Source organism: Topomyia yanbarensis, chromosome 2 (genome assembly GCF_030247195.1).
Source record: "Topomyia yanbarensis strain Yona2022 chromosome 2, ASM3024719v1, whole genome shotgun sequence".
In the NCBI taxonomy this organism is placed as follows: domain Eukaryota; kingdom Metazoa; phylum Arthropoda; class Insecta; order Diptera; family Culicidae; genus Topomyia; species Topomyia yanbarensis.
Window position 1 is genome coordinate 5488274 of NC_080671.1, and position 18072 is coordinate 5506345.

Here is an 18072-nt window from a genome sequence, read left to right on the forward strand (position 1 = left end):
AGGTACCAAAGAGAATTCTTCGGGTCCCGGATTGAAAGGCGATTTAAGCCCAGAAGAAGCGCTGGTAAACATTGTTTTATCGATATTGACGAGGCACTCTTGAGAGATTAAAAAAAACATCGGAAGGTACAATTGGGAGATTCGACTTATTAAGTTTTGTTTGTCGCATTCCGATGGAGGATGAGTATAAGTTGCAGTTATGGTTGCGGTCGGTCGTAACTGCGATCTGGAGCATAGCGAAAAGCGAATACTGAATAAATAGAAATATATTTGGCTTACAGGAGAAAAACCAGGACAAATCAAGCATTTTCCTCGTCTTCCCAGGACACCAGGACAGTCAATGCAAAACCAGGACATGTCCTGGGAAACCAGGACGTATGGTCACCCTAACTATCCCCACGAGCTAGCGCTTTGATTTCACCTTCGTAGGATTCTTGCTGCGCCAGTCGGACGAACTGCATTCGAGCCAGATTTAGCTCCGATGGTAAAATTGAACCGGAGATCTTGTTGTTGCCGTTAATTGAACATACCATATTATAAACGAATCTCATAACGCGAGCGAGCTGCCAACATGCCGCGTTGAGATCGGATCGTTGCTCCAGGATTTGCCTCTCAATTATGTTTCTTGTTACTGGAAAACTAACAATAATGTTTAAAGATTGATAGCACTTACGTACCTCCAGTGTCCCCTCATCGTGTGTATTATCTGGTACGTCTCGACTCCAAGTGAGGGAATCTTCATATAGCCAAGCAGGCCCTGTCCACCAAAGCGGATGATAGATAAGCTCTAGCGGGGATATGCCTCGAGAAGCACAATCCGCCGGATTTTCCTTTGATGTGACGTGTGCCCAGTGCCTTCTAGGTAGTATGTCTAGGATTGAAGATGTTCTATTTGCTATATATGTGCTCCATTTACGAGGGTGAGCGGATAACCACTGCAATACAATCGTAGAATCTGTCCAAGCATACTGTTCGATCTGGAATCTCTCTAATGGTTCTGCAACCTTTCTCATGAGTTTCGCCAACAGTTCAGCTGCATTAAGCTCTAGACGTGGACATGACATGAACTTCGCCGTTGCTGTCCGTTGACCTAAGGTATACCACAGCTGCGAATGCCTCCTCAGAAGCGTCTGAAAAACCGTGCAGCTGAATGCGGCCGTTGTAGCTGGGTGCCCATCTGGCTATCTTGATTTGCTCAAGCTGATGCAGGTTTTCCTTCACTTCGCTCCACGCCTCTCCGATTGTGGGAGGTAGCGCGTCATGCCAGTTGAGATCGTAGAGCCAACATTTCTGGTAGAGAATTTTGACTCGTATAATCACCGGTGCAAACCATCCGAAAGGATCAAATAGTTTCGCTGAATCCGACAAGAGTTGGTGTTTCGTATTTGGCCCATCGGTTGACATGGTTACCTTGAACGTGAACACATCTTCCCTCGGAACCCAATGCGTTCCAAGTGCCTTCACGGCGTTCCGTTCATCAGGAAATTGGATCGATATCGAGCTGTTGATTGTGTCTGATAGAGACTCCAGCACTTCACCAGAGTTCGAGCTCCATTTGCGAAGCGTAAACCCAGCTTCACCGAGAATTTCATTTATCTGTCTAATAAGCTGTTTTGCCTCATCCACCGAATCTGCACCTGATGTTAAGTCGTCGACATAGGTATGCTTTATGATCCGCTCTGCTGCTTCTGGATATTTCGGCTCGAAAGTCTCAGCCGCCTTGTGCAGTGCAGCCATCGCTAGGAATCCGGAGTTCTTTAGTCCGTAGGTAACAGTAAGAAGACGAAAATGGGCTGAATGGGCTTATCAGGTGAATCTCTCCATACGATACGCATGTAATCGGTGTCGTCATGATGTACCAATACCTGACGATACATCTTTTCGATGTCCGCTATGAATACAATCGGATAGGTTCTGAATCGCAGTAGTACTACGAACAGATCTGCGTTGATGTTTGGGGTATCCAATAGAATATCGTTGAGTGATGCTCCGGTCGTTGTTGCAGACGAGCCATCAAACACCACCCGGAGTTTGGTAGTGGTGCTGTCTTCCTTGATGACGCCGTGGTGCGGCAAGTAATACGACTTTGACCAATCCACGTCAATCTCCGCTGGTGGTACGATCATCATATGACCTAATTCCTGGTACTCCCGCATGAACGATATATAGCGTTGCTTGAAATCATTGTCACTGTCGAATCTGCGTTCGATACATCTCAATCGCCTGGTAGCGGCAACTAGAGAGTTTCCAAGTTTGAGCTTCGAATCATCCATTGGTAAACGAACGATGAAGCGACCTTCCTTCGAGCGTGTTAAGGTGGAGTTAAACTGTTCTATCATCGTAAGTTCATCCTTGGTGTGTTGCTTAAGACTGTGTAACTCCTGATCTTCCCAAAATAAGCGCAGAGTCCGATCAATATCAACCTCGTGCTGCAAATTGATGACCGAATGATAGGTATGAGCACATTCTTGTTTTGAGATTTTTCCTGTGACCATCCATCCGAAGATGGAACGCTGTGCCATAGGATTTCCGTTGTGATCCTTGATCTGTCCTGATTGCAGTATTGACAGGAACATGTCGGCTCCAAGAATGATGTCCGTTGATGCAGGTTTATTGAACTGCGGGTCGGCCAATTGTAGACCTTCCAAATAAGGCATGTTAGATACGCTGAAACGCTGACACGGCAGAGTTGCCGTCAGCTTCCCCAATACGTAGGCTTGAGCAATGAGCTTTGTTGTATTTTCGAAACGTGATGAGATCACCAGTGTAACCTTGCCGGCGGTTTTGCCGACGACTTCTGCGCTGACGCCAGTCACTACCAGCGAAGCGTTGCTGCGTCTCAACCCAAGACGCCTGACGCACGCTTCTGTAATGAGCGATACCTGTGAACCACAGTCCACTAGAATTCGTACATCGTGCAGTTTTCCGTCGCTCCCTTCCACTCGTCCCACCGCTGTAGGCAGCAGTGTAAATTCATATTTATCTCCCACCGTCTGCGCTGCGTTCACGTTCGCTGATGCTACTGCTGGTACTGTACCAGTATCCCGATTGGGTTGATGCTGTTCTGGTTCCTTTTCCGTCTTTTTTACATCCTGGGTGCACAACAAGGTGTGATGACGTTGCTTGCAATCAGTAGAGCGACAAACAGACTTTGACTGACATCTCTTCGCTGTGTGGGAGGAGCGCAAGCAGTTAAAGCACAGTCTTGATGTTTGTGCTAACTCTCTGCGGGCCGATACATCCATTTCTTTGAACCGGTCACAGTGATAGATTGGATGATCCTTCGAACATTTAGCGCATGTTGGTAATGAAGCATTGGTGAAGAAGGATTGCACCTTTTCGCCACCGGGTGCCTTCGGGTATTCCTTTTTTACGACGTCTCCCTGGCTAGTCCGCTTCGTGAAGGCTGTGCACGTCTCGAGCGCATCGCAGCGCTTTTGCAAGAACTCCAAGATGTCTGTGAACGTTGGGTTATCGACATCAATTATCTTCTGTGCCCACAAAGACCGAGTTTCCTTGTCAACTTTCTCTAGCAATAAGTGGATAAGCCACGGATCTCTCGATTCGAATTCGTTTCCAAGAGCCTTGAGCTGTCGTATCACATCGTCGGAGGTGGCCACCAGCTTTTTTAATCCGAGTGCAGTTGACGTTGATGGTTGATCGATGAACTCTCGAACCAGAGCAAACACCGTATACTTCTTCTTATTATAATGCGCTTCCAATGTTTCCCAGGCTTCCTTGTAATTGGCGTCACTGATGGGAAACGAACTGACCATTTTCTTCGCCTCGCCATCCAAGTAGGACAACAGATACTGCATTTTGAGCGAGTCATTTAGATCCGTTCTGCTGTGGATCGTGCTCACGAACAAATCCTTGAATGAGTGCCAATTCTTCCGTTCACCCTTGAACACCGGTATGTTTAGCTGAGGAAGCTTCACGCTCAGAGGGTTGTTATGATTAGGCACTTGGCCGGTAGCCGATGCTGCTGTGGGTTGTATTTGATGCAATATCAAGGCTTGCTGTGTTTCTACAAGCGCTCTGATCGCATCCCGTAGGTCATTGACCGATTCTCCAGTTCCGACACTGCAGTTGGACATTCGATCTTGTTTTTCATCCAGATATGCTGTGTAGATACCCTTTATCTGGAAGTAAACTTCATCAAACTGCAACCGGTAATTAAAAACCTATTTTAATCCACCTAGCGGTGCAATTGTGCCTTTCTCAATTATGAATCACGAGAATGTGTGCGTTGTTTATATTCATTAAAAGAGTTCGAGTTCTAAAATTTTGAAAAAAAAACAGCCACGGTAATATTGCGAAATCGGCAAAGTCCCAAAAAGTCGATTTTTACAAAAAAAAATTTTTTTCGAGGTAACATAAAATCTCGACGTTTCATGCATTTTAAAGATGTTTGGCATCAAAAATACGAATTCGATTTCTGAAATTTCATGGGGTCCCCCCTTTGAAAAAAAAAATTGAGTTCTGGCTTATATGGGAATTTCATATGTGACCGGACGATTTAGTCTATATTTCCGGACCCATATAAGCGATCCGTACGAAATTTTATATACATCTGTGGGGATATTATAGCTATCATTTGGAACTAAGTTTGTGAAAATCGGCCCAACCATTTCAGGGAAACTGATGTGAGTTCGTAAATTTTGAAAGATGGCCGCTTTTCCGGGGCACTTCCGGAACCGTCTATGGTGGTCAATGTAGTCAACGAAAGTTTGGTTGGCCGTCGGTGACCTAGAACAACAAATTTAAGTTGTTTGAGAGACATTTTAGCGAAATTTTTACCTTTTTTGCTTTCATCGGAGTATCGGTTTGAATCACAATTTGCTATGTGATCGCACGCCACAACCTGTAACTCCGGAACCGGAAGTCGGATCGGGATGAAATTAAATAGCCATTTACGGGGACGCAATACCTTTCATTTGAGGCCAAGTTTAGTCGAATCGGTCTAGCCATCTCCGAGAAACCGATGTGACTGTTATTCTGAATTTAGATACTTCCGCCGGGGCTTCCGGAACCGAGGATGGTGGCCAATGTGGCCAAATAGACTTTGAATGGATGTTAGTGACCTAATACTACAAATCGAAGCAGTTGTGGTCATATTTTGGAAAATTTTTCACCTTTATACATTCATTGCAGAATTTATTAAAATCGACATTTTCTGCGTGTTCGTACTTATCACCCTGTAATTCCGGAACCGGAAGTCGGATCCATTAGAAATTCAATAGCAGCCTATGGGAACGTTGCACCTTTCATTTGAGACTAAGTTTGTCAAAATCGGTTCAGCCATCTCTGAGAAAAATGAGTGACATTTTTGGTCACATACACACACATACACACACACATACATACATACACACATACATACACACACACACAGACATTTGCCGAACTCGACGAACTGAATCGAATGGTATATGTCACTCGGCCCTCCGGGCCTCCGTTAAAAAGTCGGTTTTCAGAGCAATTGCAATACCTTTCTATTGAGAAAGGCAAAACCGATGCAACATCTTCCAAATTGCTGGTGCATTCTTCGATCGTCGTCTGTATCCTGTCGAAGTTTCCAGCAAGTTCTACGAGCTTGTTCCGCCGCTCGTGCACCTCGTCGAATGAGGGATTCCGGGTGCTGAGCGATTCTGCGACGGACAACTCCCATTTTGCTTTTGCGAAAACAACCTTCCTCTTCGCCCATAACTTCTCCAGCTCACTTTTCTCCATTACAACCGGACGCGAAGGACCAATGTTTTGTGTGTCGAAGGAGGAGGGACGAACCTGGACCGAAAACCGATTTCCAAACGACCGCAATTAACCGCCAGTACCCTTTGCGAATATCAATTTCGAAGCTGTGTAAAAACGCGACCGAACGTTACTGTACCAATTCATTTTATTATATGTTTGTTCAAATAAAAATGTTCACATGGAATCATTGTCTTCCGGTAAACGACATTGTATGGGAAAAAATATAGACAGGTTATACGCCAAGGGGTCGACGTATCGATGATCACCAACAGCAAGAAAGGTTTGTATACCATTTCTAAACAGAAAATTGTATCGCCGAAGAACTCACATCTAATGATGAATTCCCAGGTGCACTAGTGTCATGCATAAATAATACTCTTGGGTTAGACAAAATTAAACTAACTTTTTATTGTGGAATTTGCCTGATCCAGCAAAGAGTCGATAATTGAATTTACGCAATTGGTTACTGCAGAAGATCATTGGCCCACGGAACTGGAGACAAGTAACGTTGATTTGTTGCTCATAGAACGGGATAGCCAGCTTTCGACCACAATTCGTATCGGCCGATTGTTTTTAGTACGCCTAGACAATTTGGTGAAGGTAAACGGCTCATCAAAGTTCAATTTGCCTGTCGCAAAGCGACGTGTACGAATGATGGCGAATTATGGCGTGGTTTCTGTCAGAGAGCAAGGTATCTTTGAATATTTTTGCACTCCGGTTGTAGATTCTCTTATCGAGTTATCCAAGAAGGCAATCGAGCTGGTTTTCAATGAAGCGTGGTTCAGCTCAACTTCAACTTCTAATGGTGGATAGAATGATCACTGAAGTTTTTTATTTAAGTTCCTGAACGGTAGTTCGACTCTAAATGCATTTGCAGAGGATACATCAGGTATCGATAAACTATATGCTGTAAGTTTTCATGAAAACACCGCTCGGCTAGCTCACCTTTTTTTGATCTCAGGGTCGGCTACCGTTCTCAGGAGGACTCACTGTACTTACCGCTTTTAAACAATTTTTCAACTCAGGCGAATCAATATAGAAACCATCCAACAAAGAAAAAGGCTCTCGTAGAAACAAAAAGAAAAGGTTTACAATTTTACAATTTATTTTTGAACGGAGTTTTAGGCGCCTAATGGTTAACGTTGGGGCCCTTCGCTGATCCGACACGTGGGTGGGAGAGAGGAGGAATTGAACGTACCTGAGCCCGTTTGGCGGGCCGTCGTTGCTGTCGATGCTGCTTGGCGAACGAGGCAGTGGTTTTGGCGTCAATACTAGCGTAGCGCCGGTGCTTCCAGCGTGGGTAGAACTGATGCGCGTGACCTTTTAGCAAACTGCGCACGCGTCCGAGATGTTACCGTCACTTGGTGCTTTCGTTGCTCCACAATGGAGTGGCGTACCGTTGTCTACCCCAGGAGCGATTCTCGTCGGCCGTGCTAGGGTGCGGCGGCGGACTTCGGCGGACGTACCGTGGGTTGGTAATTTCACGATGTAGTGGCGGGTTGCCGTCTTAATGGAAACGGACTTCCGAAAAATCGTAGCGGCCAACGGTGGGACACAAGCCGAATTTGGACCGGAAAATCACTTCGAGCGGACTCGTAATATCAGGTCCGTCCTGATCTAGGTTGGAAACTTCTCGCAGGATTTTATACTTTGCGAACTATACCGTTTTTATAATTTCACTGAACTTACTCGCCTTAGGCTTGCATCCAAACTGACCTACCTCACTCATCATCATTTCCCAAGAACTCTACGATATCCAATTCCTCTTATTCTCTCTCTCTCTCGTCCTCCTTATCTCTCTCTCTCTCCCTTAGCTTTTCCGGAAACAGTGGTTCTGCGGCTAAATTACTGGCACCTGACTCAACTCCACTGCGGTGCCAATCATTCATGCAGCAACAGATTCGGCGTTAGTAAATTTTGCATTAGACAGTTTGCATATGATTAGTGCGGACTATTTTGCCGTCTTTTGCCGTTGCGGTTTTTCCGGTACATTCAATAGCTTCAGATTGGTAACGGTTGCGGGATTATAGGTGCCTTGAGGAGTTATGACTGGTCCAGAGGGGAACACGTCCTAGGCCCCAACGCCTGGTCTGGACGTTCCGGGGTGGGTACGAAAGACCTCTTTTCAGCCCTCGAGCAATACAGGCAGAATTCCCAAATTTCCCCCAACCGCTATCGTTTACAATGTTTTTTTTTTCGCAAATTATCGACGCCTAATTATTGGTTTGAATTTTAACGGGGTTAGTGGTTAGTACAACGACTTATCCTATGTTAAACAAAAATAACAACAAATATATTTTTTTAATTCAATTAACAAACTAACAACCAAAATAATAGAGAGCCAATAACAAAAAAACTTACAAAAAAAACAAAATCATAACTTACATACTATAATTGAATTACCGGTGGATGGAATTATATTGTTACGAAACAGCTAAAACTTAGATCGGTAACAATGCCAACAAGGAATTAATTTTATTCGCACAGTAATTTGATCTTGGCAGGATGTTCACCAGGGAAACTTACAAATTCTGTATCAAATAACGATACTCTCAGTAATTTAGTATGGGAGCTACTGTTTCGGTTCTGCCGCAATCACTCATATTATCAACTTGGATCGAATACAGTATGTGTATTGCCTGAAATCGAATTCAATTTCTGGGATATCTCTTCTCGTCTGGCGCGAGGTTATGAATTCAGAGTCGGTGTTGTAAATATGTGAAGAATAAAGTACAAATCTTATAAGAACGCGATTTTTTTCAATTATTAGCGATAATACAAAGAATCGTAACTGCTCGTGAATGCAGCATACTTTCGCTCATATGTTTCCCGAATTGAATACAGCATGAAGGACAATCCAAAGCAGTTTTGGTCTTACCTGCGGAACAAAACGTGCTCCAGTGGAATTCCGGAATGCGTCAACTATCGAGACAGGACATAAACGTCACCAGCGGAGTCAGCAAATCTATTCTCGTCATTCTTTCAAAACGTGCAAAGTAATAACTCACCACCTTTGTCTGAATCGTACTTGAGTAGTTTGTCAAATGTTTACTCTGAATTTTCCTGCAACATCAATCACCGAACATCAGGTACATATTAATCTTCGGGGGATTGACAATTCCAAGGGCCCGGGGTCCGACGGGCTACAACCATCGTTCATCAAGAATTACTCTTCATCTTTGGCACTACCAGCATCTTTATTATTCAATCGCTCTCTTGTTAAAAAAGTTTTCCCAACGAAGCGGAAAGAAGCTTTGATAACTCCAATCCACAAAACAGGCAACGTACATGATGTCACCAATTATAGAGGAATTTCAATCTTAAGCTGCCTCCCTAAAATCTTCGAGAGTATGTTGTTAGTATGTTGTTATCTACCCCGCGTTAAAACACATCATCACTTTGGACCAGCATGGTTTTGTAAAAAAGCGCTCGACAACTGCAAATCTGATGAGCTACGTGTCGTCGCTAATTGATAAATTGGAAAAACGACAACAGATCGATGCGGTGTACATCGACTTCTCGAAAGCTTTCGACCGTGTTCCTCATCAGCTTGCTGGGGAAAAGCTAAGACGGACTGGACTGCCGGACTGGCTGACTAATTGGATCTCCTCGTATCTTGCGAACCGTAGCGTCTCGGTGCGACTTGGAACTACACTCTCGGATCCTTTTCACATTTCATCGGGCGTTCCTCAAGGAAGTCATCTCGGACCTCTTCTATTTGTACTCTTTGTGAACGACCTCTGCAGTGAATTATCGTCTTCTAAAGTCATGTATGCTGATGATCTGAAAATTTACCGTGTCATAACAACTATGGTAGACTGTTGTGCATTGCAAATGGACGTCGATAGGATCATTGACTGGAGCAACAGAAACGGAATGAGTGTGAATATTGAAAAATGCAGTACAATCACTTTTACACGAGTACATACTCCAATTAAGTTCGAATACTCAATGTGTTCTGCTCCCGTAGAACGAGTTGTACCCGTCAAGGACCTTGGTGTCATTCTCGACTGTAAGCTACGCTTTACCGCACATTACTCTTCCGTTATAGCTAAAGCCTACGCTGTACTTGGACTCATCAAACGCAACACTCGTGATTTCCATGATGTGTATTGTCTAAAAACACTATACATTACACTGGTACGCAGTATTCTAGAATATGGCGTTACTATTTGGGCTCCGTATCACACCATACACATTGATCGTATCGAACGGGTACAGAAGAACTTTATCAGGTTTGCACTTCGTCGGTTACCCTAGCAAAACCGTTTGCAGCTTCCTCCATATGAAGATCGCTGTATCCTCATCAATCTCCCTACGCTGCGAAACAGACGGATCTTTCTGCAACGACTTTTCATTTTCGACGTTCTGACCGACAACATAGACTCTCCTGCGCTTCTAGCAAAACTCGACCTCAACGTTCCGGGAAGATCTTTCCGGAGAAATTGATTTTTTCCGACGCTCAACACATCGCACGCAGTACGGCCAGAATAATCCTTTGGATGTTTGCTGTCAACTCTTCAATAGTGTATATCATTTCTTTGATTTTAATAATAGTAGAGAATCATTTAAATTAAAAATAGGATTAAGTTAAGTCTGTGCGATGTAACTTTTTTAAATCGAAGACAATACAATACAAAATAAACAAATAAAAAATAAACTTATCAAAAGATTATGTTGTTTCATAATTTGGTAATTCCAATTAAAATAGAAAAACTAAAATATTACCTATTTCCTAATGTAAAATTGAAAAAAAGCAAGTGAAGTTACTGGAAAAATACCCCAAAGCTTCAATTCTGCTCTTTATTAACACTAGAAAATGTATCTTGTTTCAAGATAGCAAAACGCTACAGCAAAAATTCATAATTCCTCTAAAAAAATGGATTCTTGTGGGTTAAACTCAAAATCTACAAATCTAACCTCATACAAAGATGGCCACACTGCTCGGGACTATCCAGTCGCTTTAGGCAATCGTAAGACGGTTTGGTTTATTGTCTACTTGGCCCCAAGTTGGTGCTAGTTATTGATGAGATAAATTCGAAACTCAAAACTCCACTTTATCTAAGATAAATGTTGTGCCCTTTATGCACAAATTGGTTTAATTCATTGTTTCCCTTTTGGGAAAAAGTTGCATGGTGGATTGAGATCAAAATATATTATCAAAAACAGAGTTTTGCCAATCCTGTTCCCTAGAACAATAAATTCTATTTGTATCAAATCGTGCTGGGATTTCTCAATACCTATTGAATAATTCTCGCTGCAGGAATAATTTTCCGCAAAAAATACAGTTTATTTGAACCGCTGGTGGACACGACAAAGTACGTCTAGAATTGATGCTTAAATTTTTCGGCTCATCTGACTTGGGACTATCGTACATCGATGATTTTGTTTTTGCTTTAATTACATTAATTTATTCATGTTTGATTTCGTGAAACTGTGTGTGTGTCGGGTTTTTTTCTTCTCAGTGGGTAGTTACTGTGATATTTCGCGATGATTCTAAAAATTGCTTATTGCGTTTGCTGCTGCTGCTTAAAATTTGAATGGAGAAAAAAATCTCTTGCTTACTAAAAGTTTGTATCTTTTTTTTTGTTGTTTACTTTTTGCATGGTACAGTTATACAAGTATTAGTGATCTAAAACTATAAAAGGTACATAAGATTTGAACGTAACAAACTAGTATTATCTCATCCTGCTCTTTCGGCCACGATCGTGAAATATATTATGGTTCGCTTATACAGTAGTGATTATAGCACACATGATTTTATGGGGTTGTTGGTTTCGCGCTTGTGAAACTTAAACGGCACGTGAATTTAATTCAAAAACAGAAAAAAAAACTAGATCGGGCGTGGGGTTTGGCACTAGAACTATTAACTGAAATCACTGTTGAGAATCAAAAATAAAATTAAAATTAAAACAAGCTTCAATCACGGTGATTAATATTTTGCTGTGTAATTCTATATTGGCACATGATCCTCCACCTTTTAAGGGTTTGATGACGGGGCTGGCAACTTGCATTGTTTTTTTTTCGTAGAATGGGGTGGAAATTTTTGTACAAAGAACTTGAAATGGAACTTCAACTATGCTACTTCTGCTGCGTTACATTTTTTTCTGCAGCTATCTAAAGCGTTGAAGTTTTTATTGTTTATGATATTTAAAAATGCTTCATGCTTTTGTAGAAACTTTCCTTCTCAATTGGATTTATTTTTCTCTTTCACAAATTTGACACGGAACGGAAAAAAGAAACCTATGAACAATACAAGGAAGAGCTAGTTTGAACTGTTTGCTTGCTGGAATGTGTCTAAGACAAATCTATTCACGGTTTTTTCCCCCATTTCACTTTGCTCTTTCACTTGTTTACTATTTACAATTCTACTATTTTTCATCTTGTTTACTACATATTATGTACTTCGGAAAAAGACGGTGAGTATTTTCGAACTAATTGTACAAAATGTCACACCAAATCACAACTAGGCTTTCAGTATTTTATGCATATCTTACGGACTATGGGTTTCTAAGCGAGTGGATTCAACTTTTCAGTCGGGCTACCCTGTACTGACATCGTGGAATCCCGGTTGAAAAGCTGCACCGAATCATCTATGATGATCGAAATCGTTACAATCAGAGGACACTGAATTCTCCAATGGCGATTCACGAGGAGGGTAAAGATTAAACCAACAAAAAAAAACGAATCTCTTAAAAATATGGCACATAAAATTGTGTGTTTTGTTTGATAATAAATAAATAATTTGCACAAAAACAAGTTTAAATAAATAGAGTTCTAAACACCTAGATAAAAACAATTTTTCTACGCGGGTTGATGTATGTGGTGAGTTCCGTCGTTCCGCTCACGTCAGATATAGAACCTTACAAAGGCGTCAATCGCAGCAGGCTGTGCTTTTTCATACGTGTCGCACTGCACGTCAATGGTTTACTCTTCCGCTGCGGTGACACTATTGTGCGCCTCCAGGAAGCTGAAAATCTCCCGGTACTCCTTGACCCGGGCAATCATCAGCGGCGTCAGTTTCTTATTGTTGACCGTTCGCGTACGGGCGTGGTATTTGTCGACCAGCAGCTTCACGATGTTGATATGATTGTGCTGCGTTGCGACGTACACCAGCGAGTTGCCGTACGCGTCCTGCTCGTTCGGATTGAACTGGTAATACTCGAGTAGATAGTCCAGTATATCCTCGTAGTTCTCCTGGACGAGATAGAGCAGAACCGAGGGTTCACTGTTCCGCAGCCGTTCCACGCTGGCCCCGTTGTTGAGCAAGATTTTCACTATGTCTAGATTATTGCACACGACCGATTTGATGAGGGCGGTTTCACCGTGATAATTCAGGGCGTCCACCTGGCAACGGTTGTCCAGCAGAAGCTGAACGAAACGAACGTTACCCTTCACTACGGCCAAATGAAGTGGAGTCATTCCCGACCGATTCCTGGCATTGATATCCGCTCCGGCTCTGATCAACTCCTGACCGGTTTCGTATTCGTCCCGCTCCACGCACATGTGGAAAGCGGTTTGATAGAACTCGTCTTTGTAGTTGATGTGCTTTGATCCGGCGCCTACTAGGATCGGTACGAATTCCTTCGTTTGCGAGTAGACGGCGTTGAAGAAGCAAAGCGGAGCGCTGTTCACGTCGACGCCATTTTTCAGCAGGAAGTTCAACATTGGGATGTTTCGGTTTATGATCGCCATGTTGATCGGTTGGAAGTCGGAACTAAGTGGGTAGCTTATGGTGGCACCATGTTGGAACAGGAGCTTCACCAGTTTGAAGCTGTTCGTGTACATGGCGAATGCTAGAGCGTTCAGACCGTACTCTCCGCAGGTATCCGTTCGGACACCTTGCCCAAGCAGGATTCGAGCTATCCGTAGATAGCCCTCCTTGCAGGCGATGTTCAGTGGAGTGTTTTTCACTAGATTCGTGTTATTGACCAGCTTCCGTAGACCCGGTAGCGTTAGCAGATAACTCAGGACTTTTACGCGGTTGTAGCTAGCAGCTGCATGGATAACGTTGTTGCAGTTCGAGTAGATTCGACTGGGATCTACCTTTTGCTCTTCGATCAGATATTGGACGACATCCAGGTTGTCGAACTCAATCGCTTTATGCAACAGACAAAGTTCGCTGGAGAAGGAAGTCAGCTCCGTACTGGAATCAATTGCTAACGATGCTATCTCCCTTCGGTTCCTGTATTGAATCAACCAAAAAACTGGTAGCTTTTCATCTTCGCTCATCAGATTTACGTCTGCTCGGTGCTGTACGAGAACCTTAACGATTTCCAGTAGATTCAACCGACACGCTAGATTCAGAGCCGTGTACTTTAGACTGTTGGTGGCGTTCAGATTAACTCCTTTCATACGAGCCAAGCTTTGTACGGCCTTTACGTTCCCCGAGTTGACAATCTTATGCAGAATAGTCATTCCGCTCGAATCAAACCTGTTGAAATCGAATCCCTTCAAATGCTGCAACATTTCGCCCACGAATTCATGATTTTCCGAGTTGACGAACAGATGCAAATCTCCGTAAGCACGGTGTCGTTCTAAGTTTTGCAAGAATACGTTAACGTTTCCCAAGAACATCGACAAATACAGTACCAGCATCTTTCGATCCTCCGGCTTCAGTTTACAGTACTGACCAACTAGAAAATGCGATTTCACCGTTCTTCTCAGCAAGTACTCCAACAGTCGTCTCCTCTGCTGACTAATCTCATCATAGTCTCGATTCAACATGTCGATCATATCCTTAAACCCTTCAGCGATGGCACAATCGATCAGACTGTAGTGGCACAGTTCCTTCAGTACCAAAGGTCCGAACCGCTTCCCTCGCAAATCCGACCCATTTCCAACATTTTCCTTCAACAGTTTCAGATCTCCCTTCCGCACCGATTCGTACAGAATCTCCTGCATCTCGAACCACTTCCAGCGTTCATTGTAGCGATCCTTAAACTCAACCGCCTCCGCGGGAGCTTCCTGCAGCTGCACTCCTCCTCCTCCGTACAGTTTGAATCCAAAGTTCTTGAAAACCAGCGCATTATTACAGATCGTCGCACACGAACGGAACACCAGCAGATCCAGCACCAACGAATCCCGCTCCAAATAAGTCTTCAGACTCCTCCCACTTAAAACCGGTGTACTACTCCTCAGCATCCCCCCAACATGCGTCCCCAACCCATTCACCGATCCAAGAATATCCAGCAACTCCAGCAGTGCGAACTCCAGCGCAATATGCACAAACGGGGGCAACTCCCCCAGCGATTCGATCACGCCATCCACCGCAGCACATTCAAACTTCTCCAGAATCTGAATCACATCGTTCACCTTAGAGTCAAACAGCTCCTGCAGCAGTTCCTCGTCCCGTTCCTTGTACCGAGCCAACACTTTCCCATCCACCGGAATCGCACGCTGCTTGAAAAACTCCCCCATGATCCGGTACCGATTGTGCAGCAAAAAAATATTCTCATAATACGTCCGTCGCAACTTCTCGTGCAGCTGTCGAAACTCCTCCTCATTCAACTGCAGATCCATCTCCTTCAGAATCTTCTTCGTGAAGTGATGATACTTACTCGCCTCACTAACTCTCCTTCGACTTCGCACCGGATTGATCCCGAACAACCGATCGGGATCCATCAGTTCCTGCAGTTGCTCCAGATGCCGAACCACCATCAGCGTTTCCTCGTTCTCGCTGACACTGCTGTACGGTCGAAGCAGTTCCTTCAGTGCCAGCGTCGAGTCGGAGATCGAAATCGACTTGGAAATGTCATACTTCTGGTAGCTCTGGTTCAAGTACGAGTGCAGCAACTTCCGAATACTGTCGTAGCAGGGATTTGCCCTCAGTGCCCGATACACGACGCCGAAATTGCTCAGCGTCACCCGTAGTCGCGTCTGGTGGTACTGCATGTGGTAGAAGCGAAAGTGGATATTCTTCTCGATAAAGGACAGCAGCTTTAGCTCGTTGGACATTCCGAGATACATCTTTTTCAGCTCCCGAATGATGCCGGCCGTTTCGTCCTCATTGTAGAAGACGTGCTCGAACTGAATGTGGCTAAGGGTGTGTAGATTGTGATCGCCGATATATTTCGCGTAGGATTTAATCTGCGCTAAACTCGGCAAACGGTAGGCCGTCCCGAGAAAAGTTTTGTACGCCTCGATCAGCTGGATATTGATCACGTACAGCAGAAATCGATACACCGATCGTAAACTGTCCTGCATCAGTTTATACTGGCTCATGTCCAGCGATTTGTTTGCGAAGTACTTGGCTAGGGAATACTTTTGCGAGTAGAAATCTCGAATGTCGTGAGTTTTGTTGGTGACCTTCACCGATGACATGACATGATCGAGAATATTTTCCAGCATTCTCACGAACGACGGATGTTGGTCACAGCTTTTGATCGATTCGTCCAGCAGATGCAGAACCCTTTTAATCGCTAGAATGCAGATGTTTTCATTCGACAAATCATCCATATCTATGACGATAGCATTCTCAACGTAGTAGGCGAGTTTTTTGATCGTGTACATCTGCTTAATCTGATCGAAAATTTTCCGTATCCGCCGAAAGATGACACGATTCCGCCGACAAATAGTTCTGGTCAAAGCTTGGAATTCGCGTGAATTCACTTCCTTCTCGACAAGTTTCATCTTATTTTTACTCAACTCTTGCACGGTGTGCTGCTTAATTTTGCTCAGCTCTCTTCGACCCATCACAAACTGCACCTGTCGCTTGGAGAGGCGGAGCTTAGGATGCCGCTGGTGCCAAAGCGCTACGATTGTCTTTCGTTCGCATCGCAGTAGGCTGACAAAATCTGCCACACACCATTTACCGGCGTCGCATTCCGCCTGTACACCCTCCTGCAGCGATTGAAATTCTTTCCGACGGATTTCATTCATTACCAGCTCCTGGTCAACCGATCCCAACGGCTCACCGTCGTCGTCGTCGTCGTTGTCGTTTCGCATCGCAGCAATCCGTTGCAAATCTCCGCTCAAACGCTTCCTCCTAGCAACGTATCGTAGTAGGCGCTCCTCGCGGATGCACGCAATGAGATCCAGCAACAGCTGCGACGTCCATTGAAACGAAAAACCGTTCTGTCTCCGCAGGTCCCCCATCGTTGCCGTCCGCAGCTCGCGACAGACTGCCTCCAAATACGACATAATCATATTTTTATTAATAACAAGCTTATAAATCTCAAACCCGACCAGTTTCTCCAAGATGGCTAAAAATATTCCGATCAAGTAGGTTATCTCCGAAAGGGGGACGTGTTTGTACAGCTTCCTCTCCCGTCGTCTCTCAATGTCCTCCAGGAAATAGCAACACTCGCAAATCATTCGCAGCCTCAGAACAAACCTGTCATCGAGATCGTTCAAATCATTGCCGTCGTAGTTCTCTTTCAAGTATTTGGTATAGCTCAGTATCAACTCCACCCGCTTCTCAGCCTCTTGATCACCCTCGCAGTCCACTCCCTTCTTTCGTGTGCTCAATCCTCCTCCTGCTCCCCCAACCGTCCCATATCGGTAGCTATACTCCACCAGCTGATACTCCAGAAACACCCTCATCTGATCCGCAAACGTAACGCCCTTCACGGTCAGCTCATCCACCACCCTTCTCATCAATTTCATCTTTGTGTGAATATCGAACGCCCGCTTTTCCAAATAAATCCGCAGCAGTTCCACCGAGCCTCGTCGCACCAGCCGATAAACGGCCCGGTCATCCGGCCAGCCCTCGAACTCCTTTCGTACCATAAACTCAGCCAAACTACGGCAGCCGCATTCCAGTGCCAATTCGGAGGCGGTCAGCCCGTCGCGATTTTTCAAATCACAATCCCCGCCGGCTGCGATCAACAGTTCGATCAGTTTCGTTTTGTTGCGCTTGGCGGTGACGGCGACGTGCAGGGCACTGTTGGCCGCCCGCTCGTCCTGATAGTCTATGTCGACCTTGGCGAGCGCCGAACGGACCGCCTCGTAGTGGCCGTTTTGTACCGCCTTCAGAAAGTCCATCGCGGGTGGGGCGGGATCTTTTTTTTAATTTTTTTTTTTTCAAGCGCTGTGATTGCTGTCCTGATGGGTAAATTAAGCTGCTGGCATGGTAACGCGAGGGGATGTGAGCTGGAAAGGAAAAGAAACGAAAAAAAGTTGTTAAATATAATTTTAAAAATGTTTGTTGGAATTTATTTCTATAACTAATTCATATTGAAAGAATTTACATGTAAATTAATAGAATTTTACCGGCAGCTACCAACATTAAGCATACTTTTCGCACATTGTATCAAACCATATTTGAGTATGGTATTTGATCTGTGTTTGAATCTAATCCAATTTTCCAATAGGAAT

At 44.2% G+C, this 18072-nt stretch overlaps 2 protein-coding genes across 6 annotated transcripts in view; both read right to left on the reverse strand.

Moving 5' to 3' along the window:
• Nucleotides 1-1757: 1757 nt before the first annotated feature.
• On the reverse strand, nucleotides 1758-5733 carry LOC131678402 (uncharacterized). Its single transcript, XM_058958547.1, has 2 exons — nucleotides 5515-5733; nucleotides 1758-4163 (listed from the first exon to the last, which is right to left on the reverse strand). Exons 1-2 carry the CDS (start codon nucleotides 5731-5733, stop codon nucleotides 1758-1760), a joined length of 2625 nt encoding a protein of 874 aa, XP_058814530.1.
• A 5287-nt stretch (nucleotides 5734-11020) lies between these two features.
• The window catches only part of LOC131682369 (uncharacterized), a 256096-nt gene continuing 249044 nt past the window's right edge, over nucleotides 11021-18072 (reverse strand). For all 5 annotated transcript variants that reach the window (XM_058963790.1, XM_058963793.1, XM_058963791.1 and 2 more), the window contains one exon: nucleotides 11021-17847. In XM_058963790.1, coding sequence (XP_058819773.1) covers nucleotides 12682-17739 — 5058 coding nt within the window. In that variant the 5' untranslated portion in view covers nucleotides 17740-17847 and the 3' untranslated portion in view covers nucleotides 11021-12681. The remainder of the gene's footprint in view (nucleotides 17848-18072) is intronic.

Excerpts from the sequence above, each read along its gene's own strand:
- LOC131678402 (XM_058958547.1), bottom strand. The coding sequence starts at position 5,733 with ATGGAGAAAAGTGAGCTGGAGAAGTTATGGGCGAAGAGGAAGGTTGTT. Across the intron at positions 4,164-5,514 it reads ATTTGGAAGATGTTGCATCG|TTTGATGAAGTTTACTTCCA; the intron begins GTTTTGCCTTTC and ends TACCGGTTGCAG.